Here is an 8,964-nt window from a genome sequence, read left to right as displayed (position 1 = left end):
TTAGTGGCCTCCAGACTTCCGGCCTGCCCAGGACCTGGACCGAGAGCACGACCGAGACAAGGATCTAGAGTAGGAGCGTGATGGGGAGCGCCCTGAAGACTGTTTCTGGGAGCTGGAGGAGGGGTGGAGGTCTTCAGCTGGGCTGGGGGACCTGGACTGGCTCTTTCTGCCTTTGGGCCTGGATCTGGAGGGCGAAGAGGAGTGGGACACTGAACGGCTACGGGGAGGAGGGCCTCTGTACCTGGTGGGACAAACATTGAACCACAATTACTCAATGATAGGTGTGCGTCCAGTGAGACATAATAGCACACTAACTCAAATTAATAACTCATTAACTCAAATCAACTCTCAATTAGGGATGTCGACGGTTAACCGTTAACCGGTTAACCGCCGACAACGTCATTGGTCGGTTAAGCATGTCGGTCAAACGGTTAATTTGCATATTAAATTGGCATACAACGTGTTGCCAATATGGTGTTTTTTTCCCCTCCTTCGCGGTAAGCAACAATGTTAACTAGCCTAAGTAGTTACTGTAGCAGCATTATATAGGAATTAAAAGCTCCTGCCACTGCCAGAACAACATTCATTTAGAGAAAGGCTTTTCCAAATGGAAAAGCAGTGTGCACTGTCCGCCTCTCCCCCCACGTGCGAGATGTGCTCTGTGATAAACTCAGCTCCACACATGCGCCACACCCCCGCCTCCCCTCTGCTTTGACCAGACGGGAGAAGACGCCCTGCCCTGTGCAGAGTCAGACTACAGCGAGCCAGTCAGTCATGCTCCTTCTGTGTTCCAGCTGCTGTCATGAAACCATGAGGTTACTTTCAATGACGCGTTTCAAAACAAGCTGCGTCTTCCACATCGATTCACTGAGGAATCCACACTTTTACCGTAAATTGAGTTCTCTCCGGGTCTGTCTGTCTCTCAGGTGTAATAATCCCACAACGATTACAGCAAGAGTGAGAATGCTCTTCTAAACACATCGGCTATTAATATATAATTATTTCTCTGCATCTCATATTAGATCGGTAAAAAGTTTGGACAGCCTGCCTCATTTGTTCATCCTCCCGAGTCCCGCAATGCTGACAGCTGTCAGCGTGCGGACTTGCTGCACTCGTCGTCATGTCGTGCAGCCGGACACACAGAGACCATAATAGCCACCTACAGCCCTCGTCGCAGATAAAGAGAGAGAGGGAGAAGCGTGGAGAGAGAAGCAAACTATTTTTTTGCAGATCTCAAAAGCAGGTAAACCACTGTTGAATTAGTGAGAATGTCAGAAGGAGAGCAATAAGCGCTTCGTCAGTGCGCCCTGCAGCGTGAAGGCTTGGGGCGGTGTCTTGATGTGCTATTCAAAGTGGAAATTCGTTCAATTAGCGACACGTTTCATTCTGAGCTTTTAAAATTAGTTTCTGCTGGCTTTATTAGACTATTTACGACACATGCAGTAAGATAATTCATTTAAGAATTGTGAGCGTGAGTATGGGTTTTTTCCCTCCGTATTTCCCCCTTCTGCAAATGCGTGCAGCTCCTATCATAGCCTATCCGAGGAATGTTTTTGTTTAGATGGCTGGAGGATTCAACTTGTTTTCTCGTTTTGTTAATGTGTTTTTTTCTGCTTGTAGATGTAAAAATAAACGCTTTCTACTGAAAAAAAATCAAGCATTTGGTAGGCCTAAGGTTTAATGGGGCACAGACAGTAAAATAGCGCATTTTAATCTTCTCGGTTAACCGACAGTTGTCGGCTAATGAGTGTCGGTTGTCGGTCAAGAAAAATTATGATTTTCGACATCCCTACTCTCAATAACTGTCAAACTAGATGACGGTTTTGAAGTCAATCATCTAGTTTGACAGTTATTGAGAGTTGATTTGAGTTAATGAGTTATTAATTTGAGTTAGTGTGGACCACTGGTCCACACTTTAACACTCAATAACTGTCAAATTAAATGACAGACTTCAAAACAGTTTACAGTTTTCTGATATACTACTGATGTTCTAATGATACAAAGCTGGTTGAAGATGGGCGGAGTGTTCCTTTAAGGTCCTTACACATCGGAAGCGTTTTTTTCGTGCGATTAATTCGCACGTCAATAATATTTTCCAAACCTATATCAGTCAATGCAACCGTGCATACCAACGGCAAAGTTTCACTGAACGTTATTGCGGCGTTTATTTTTTTGAACCACGGTCGATTTGTCAGAAATTCGCTTCCTTGGGGGTACGGTGGTGCAGTGGTAAGCGCTGTCGCCTCACAGCTAGAAGGTCCTGGGTTCGATTCCCACCTGGGACGCTGTGAGCGCTGAAGGAATGCGTGCCCGCCCCCATGTCCTCGAGTGCCTTTCTGTGTGGAGTTTGCATGTTCTCCCCATGCCCCCTGGGGGTTTCCTTCATATAGGAACCCCTTCACCAAAACATGCAATATCCTGGTCACTAAAGTGGTGCCTCCTCTGGTCGTTCGGGGCGCCTGTTCGGAGGGAGGGGAACTGGTTGGAATAGCGTGAACCTCCCACGTGCTATGTCCTACCGGTGAAGCCTCCCCTGTCAGGTGAAAAGAAGCGGCTGGCTACTGCCCATGTCTCGGAGGAAGCATGGAGCAAGTTTCGGCTCTCCCCAGATTGGCAGAGGGTGGAGCAGCAACCAGGATACATAAATTAAAATGAGCACTAATGGGGGATAAAAAATCTGGAAAAAAATAAAAAAAAATGTTTTGCTTCCGACGTGTACACATCTGTGGCTGTGATTGACAGGTGGGTCAAAACTCGCATCGCAATTTCGTGCTGTATATTCACAACGCTCTTGGTGTGTAACAGCCTTTACTGCTGCAGAGCAACACATTGACCTACCTTTCATTCTCATGGCTTCTGCTTCGCCTGTGACGCCCATAGGACCGAGAGCTACAGAGAGAGAGAGAAAACAACCATTTTTAAGAGATTTATGTTTGATAAATCATAACTTTGTTTTATGCACGTTATGAAAACATACACGTCAAATATACACATATTCATTGCAGCTCCCTCTCCACGGGTGTAGCTAGCACTATTCGAATTGTGGCAGTTTTGTAGCGCTTCTATTGATTTGATTGATTATATGATTTTATTTTCTTATATTTTATTAGCGAGCACCTTTCGCATTGTGGCTGGTTTGTAGCGCTTCTATTGATTTTATTGATTATATGATTTTATTTCTTATATTTTATTCTCTTACAGATTGATTTGATTGATTATATGATTTTTACGGATTTTATTTTATTTTGCCTTTACTAATTTATTGTGTTTGCTGTACTGCCAGATCTTTTTCCCTTTTGGTTATTATTTTGACCTTAATGGGGTAACATTGATGATTCATCCTTTAGTGTATGTCATGTACACTACAGCACTAACTGGAACTATGCCAGCAGCTGTAACGATTTTGAGGGGTCCACTATTTTTATTTGGGTACTATTCTATTTTCTTTTATTTTCCTAAATCTCAGGAATGTTATGAGCTATACAATTTGTGCAATAGAGCTTGAGTAATTCATGCCGAACAGGTTCTCTCTACTGTGGAGTTGTGCAATGTTAATGTCCCTGTCTGTCTCTGTCTTTGACGTTGTTTGTAACGCCGGGTTGCGGCTATGTGCACTTTTATGCCCAAGACAAATTTCCCTCCGGGGACAATAAAGTATATCTCATCTCATCTCATCTCAAATACTTTAAATGCATTTAGGCAGAGTTAACAGGCTGTCCCATTGTTTTTATTTCCTCTCAGTAGAACAATATACATATTTTAAATAAAAGATGAAGAAATTCTGCACATTTATTTGGCGACCCAAAGTAGTCTCCTGCGACACACCTGTGTGTCCCCGACCCAAACTTTGGGAACAACGAGTTAAACTATGAATATGTTAATCCTCATTCACAGCCATGAATGTAAATTCTTAGGGCACGTTCACCCAAAGCATGTCCGTAGTGGTTTATTCTAAACCTGGAGTATTTATTACTCTTTTAATTTGATTTGTTTGAGCAGGTAAGAACAATGCCATTCAAACTGTTGTGCTCCAAATGACCGCACAGAGAGCGCTAATCCAAACGCAAGAGGAAACAACTTGCCAGGCTTTATGGGTATAGACGGTTTTCACCAGCTGCAACCCCACAGCACTTTTTCTCAGCTTCTTCTTCTGTGTTTTATGGCGGTTGGCATCCTTAAATGTTGCATTACCGCCACCTGAATTGTATCAGCTTCACAGTGCTCACTATTTACAGTGTCCACTTTCTCAGCTGTTCAGGGGAAAACACTGACATAGCCTACTTCAATTGTTTTTTTTTAAATGTAAAGATAGGCCTATGCGTGCAATAACGTACTGATAGTCGCCTTACTCTGTAACATGTAGCTTTTATTAGCCTCTCAGGCTAGCTCCCGATCAGACAACAACGCTTCCTACTACCCAGCGTGTGCACGTCTTTCCGACAGGGGTGGTTGTTATGGCAACTATCAAAAACAACAACAACTACTACTAACTACTACAATACATAAAGACCGAAATAGGCTAACTTGTTAATGTGTCTGTCGGAGACACGGCCTAACGTTAACATTTAATATGAGCCGAATATCAGCCTGAGCTCAGCTATGTATACAGGAAGTAAACCGGATATTCAGGTGGGTTGTGATGGTTGTTATTGTTGTCAAGTTAAAACCGTCTATAAGGAGACGGATGTTGACATCTGACAGTCGGCACTTACTCATGTTTGGAAACTAAATAAACCAAAGGCAAACCACAGTCTTGACTGAGGCTCATATTCAGCTATTTGTGTTCTTAACTAACTATACTACTACCTAACTAACTAACTTTGTTATTAACTGGTATGAACACCACAGAAGGTCAATGGCAGAAAATAACAGAGTGTCCGTCATGGTTAACTAGTCTGAATCTCCAACCTTGTGGGTAAGGATGGTAAATGTTAGATCAGTGCCATGCCTGCTTAGTTTGACCTGCAGTCATGAGCCGCTTTCACACCAGCCTTGAAAGAGGTAAATGTTACAGAATATGTGATCCACGTCTCCGATGTGAAAGTGATGAAAGCGGGGTGGTGAATAATTGTGTTACGCCTTTTGTTCCGCCAGTGGAGTAGGGCTGTCACTTTTTATTCGAAATTCGAATTTAACTTCGAATGTGGGGGAGGAGGGGCATGTTCGAATGTAATTTGCCATGTTCGAATTATTATTATTATTATTTGTATTAATTAACCAAAATTAACCAACTGCCGCTTGCTGGTAATGTTAATCCCATGTCAGAAAAAGTCTCCAGATTTGTCGCGTTAGTCTCTTCTGAGAAAGATTGTCTCCAGGGTCTGGAAAGTTGTCTCGAGTTGGATGCAGCCAAGTTTGTGAGGCAGTGTTGTGACTGTGAGCGTCCAAGCTAACACAGAAGCGGAGAGGAGCTGACTGACTGGACCATGAGGATAGCTGAGGATTTTTTTTTATATTCTTTTAATATTTTATATTATATTATATATATTTATACGATGTAACCGGCAGGCGCGGACTGCATAATCGAGCACGTCGGGTTGATGCCCGGTGGCCTGGCCTGCAAAAAAAAAAAATATATACCGGTATATATATATATATATATATGTATATCTATATATATTTTTTTAATTTACCAAAAAACATTTTGCGGGCAATTCGATGTTCGTTCAAACTTTATTTGGGGAAAAAGTGACAGCCCTACAGTGGAGGTAGTCATAGCGCCGTATCACCCTCCACTCCGCCTCCACCTGAAAAGTTATGCCTCCACGTTTGTATGTGTTTCATAGCATAGGCTATGCTATGCAATGCTGTGAGAAATATACAATAAGTTGCTGCTGCATAAATAAAGGTTTTATTGAGGAAAAAACGCATTTGGTATGGTTTGGAAAATGTTGTATTTTTAATTACAATTAATCGATTGATTGCTCGTTAACGTTACCAATGATCGAGTTTGGAATTTGTGGAAAAAGCGCATCCCTACTTCCCAGCAGATGAACTTACTTCCTGGGGCTGCGGGACCTGCGTGGATCATAGCTGCGGCTCCGAGATCGCCTGCGACGGCCGTCCCGATCGTCGTCGTCGCCGCTGCGAGGGGAGTGGCGCTCCTTCGTCTTCATCTGGTTAGGTGCTGGATGGACACATTGCAATCAAGACATGAGGGAAGATTTGACTCCATAGTTCACAAATCTTTACAATCTACAGTCTTTGCTGTCAGTGTAACGCCGCTTAGATATGGATGAAAACGTACTCTTGCGGTCTCCCTGGGCGAACTGGATCTCAATCTGGCGCCCACAAACCCACTTGTGATCCAGGTTGTGAAGAGCATCCTCTGCATCACGGATGTCCTCAAACGTGCTGTATTGTTAAGGCTTTTCATTTTTCAGATGTGGATTTTGGAAAGTTGGGACAGAATAGAAAGCTTGCACATGGCACAACATTTACAAAGACAAGGCTACAACACAGGCTGACGGCTCCACTCTGTCAAGGCACATACATGGAGCAACTGGACTGATATGTCCAGTGTGGTTAAATATGAGAAATTTTCAACTGGTCATTTAAAAGTTAAATGAATTTTCTTACGTCATTATGATTACTACAAAGTATAAAACTGAATCAAATAGGCCCACTTGTGATTTAGGAAAGTGTGAGGACACAAGACAAATATTGAGATGGTGATATGGTTTGGTAGGATACAAAAAGTTTGGCTCGTTACCTTTAACATGCTTGACCTTTGACCTTCAGCTTGCTCTTTATTGGCCTGGGAGAAGAACTTGAGGTTTCCTGCTTGTCTTTGCCCAATAAACTGCTTTTTCTGGATTTGGTAGAGAAATGGAAGCCTGGGTGCTCTCTCTCTTTCTTCTCTCTGTGTCTTCATGCTTTTGGCTTCTCTTTATTTTCCAAATTCCACTATTGCTCTTGTCACCTGGGTGTCTTTGGCTTGAATCTACTCTACAACCGCCTTTCAACTTTCTTTGGTGTGGGGTCTCCAGAACTGTATCTTTACCATTTCTGAGGCAACAACAGAAGAAATATTGGTTAGGAATATGTTTAAATCGGCATACAATATACTAAAATCAAGCAAAAAAAATATTCCCATGCAATGAGCTAAACATTTGAAAATATAAAAACTAAAAGTTAGAATTAACAGTTTGCAATACCTCAGTGAAAACACCATTTCCAATATGTGAAATTAAGAGTATAAAGGATATTGAATGTAAGCAAATCCTCTTGGCCGTCGTGTATTGAAGTCAAGTGGAACGTAGACATCTACAATAGGACCATAACGACCAAACTCACGCCGTAACTCCTCTGGCCTAAAGTGTCATGAAATAAGGACATTTATTCTGCTGGCTAGCAGATTCATTTAGCTGGAGCCCAGTGTGCAGGTGCCAGCGCTGGATCTGACCATACATGTTATGCACACAGACTTGCTTTCCCCAAAAAAGAAGGTATTGTCATTTTTAGCTTGCAGCTGCAGTAGCCATGGAAGCCAGAAAGGTCCTGTATCGTATCATCATGTAACATTAGTAGTAAATAGAACTGGCAATATCAAAGACTACTAAAAAATTACCACAGCAAAAGTACTTTAACGGAGGCTATATTTATTTCATTTAACACTTCCAACTTGTTGGCAAATCAGCCTTGAGCACATAAAGCAAAATATAAAAGTAAAACAGCACAAAAGTGGTTCAGTTCCATGTGCTATGTAAGTAGCCTAACCTGTGTTTTTTGTGACATTATCTGTGGGGGGGCATGAATGTGTTTTGTTTTCACGTTTTGGCTCAGTCGACTAACGGTATATTTTGAAGCCTATAGCCTACTCTCTCTCTCTAGTTGGCAATTTGTTTGCATAAAAAAAACATGCAGTTTAGGTACACATTCCTACCTAAACTATAGGCAAAGGTAGGTTTCATCTAACTAAGAAGTTTAATTAAACTTTGCTGAATGGATAGAACGGGGGAATTTACCCCACCCTGACCCCGCCCCCAGGCTAACCCAGCGTCTATTGTGGGCGTTCCCGGAGCCTGTATGGGCGTTCCTGGAGCCTGTATGGGCGTTCCCAGAGCCTGTATGGGCGTTCCCAGACATGCGGACTGGAACATCTGCGACTGTCTGAGGTGGGCTGCCATGAAAGGGCTGAGTCCATCTTTGGATTGAGGATCGTAAGTTAGTTAAAAATAGATCGGCTAAATAAATGCAGCTATTTACACTGCTTAAACCTATATGGAGTTTCCATCATACGTTGTCTACATAAATATTGACACAATCATATTATCAACAACACAGAACCATTATGATTTATGACGACGTTCTTATCACGTTCTCTGCAACAAGGCAATGAAGCATATAGCTCTTCGTTATCGTTGTTCGTTAGGTATTAGCGAGCCATATATGTGTTATTAGCGTCAAATAACGGGGCTCGCTCGCAACGTTGTTAGCCATCTTGGTTAGCATCTGCTTGAGCTAACAGTCATTAGCTTGGATATGCTGCACACACACCAGCAGTAGAAACAACAACATACCTGGATTCGTCCGAGATGTTTCTAACGAAGAGAGAGGTGTTTGGAGGCCTTAGGTACCTCGCCATTTTAACAGACTGTGTTGCTACAATCTGGTGGCTGTAAATGAGGTTATTATTTAGCACTATTTAGTTGCTCTTTGTCAAAAAAAACCTAGGCAGCTGACTGACACACCGACTGGACTGGACTACGTGGTTATGTTCGTCTACTCGCAAGAGGGGGCGCTGCTGGACTGACAGCGAAGGCATGTCCCGCCCTACTCCACAAATACGTACACTCCTAACCTCGCTGCCCATAGAGCCTGGCCTCCGTTCACAATTGATTTTGTCACCCTGCCTGGTTCCGGCTAGCCTGGTAAACCGCCCGTCACGTGAACTCACATTGCATTTGGTTCTCCGTGACGGTCTGGACCTGCACAGGCAGTTAAGATGATTGGTCGAGCCAT

The 8,964-nt window shown here is 42.9% G+C and overlaps 1 protein-coding gene across 1 annotated transcript; it reads right to left on the bottom strand.

Annotated features, from left to right (window-relative positions):
* On the bottom strand, positions 1-8,587 carry LOC310799930 (uncharacterized protein; the record flags this gene model as incomplete). The annotated part of the gene is made up of 6 exons (XM_083662538.1): positions 1-241; positions 2,839-2,889; positions 6,001-6,127; positions 6,248-6,354; positions 7,209-7,313; positions 8,523-8,587. 6 exons carry the CDS (start codon positions 8,585-8,587, stop codon positions 1-3), a joined length of 696 nt encoding a protein of 231 aa, XP_083518664.1.
* Positions 8,588-8,964: the final 377 nt, after the last annotated feature.

Source organism: Poromitra crassiceps, assembly GCF_964638095.1.
Source record: "Poromitra crassiceps genome assembly, chromosome: 29".
In the NCBI taxonomy this organism is placed as follows: Eukaryota; Metazoa; Chordata; class Actinopteri; order Beryciformes; family Melamphaidae; genus Poromitra; species Poromitra crassiceps.
This window is presented reverse-complemented; position numbering and strand designations above follow the sequence as displayed.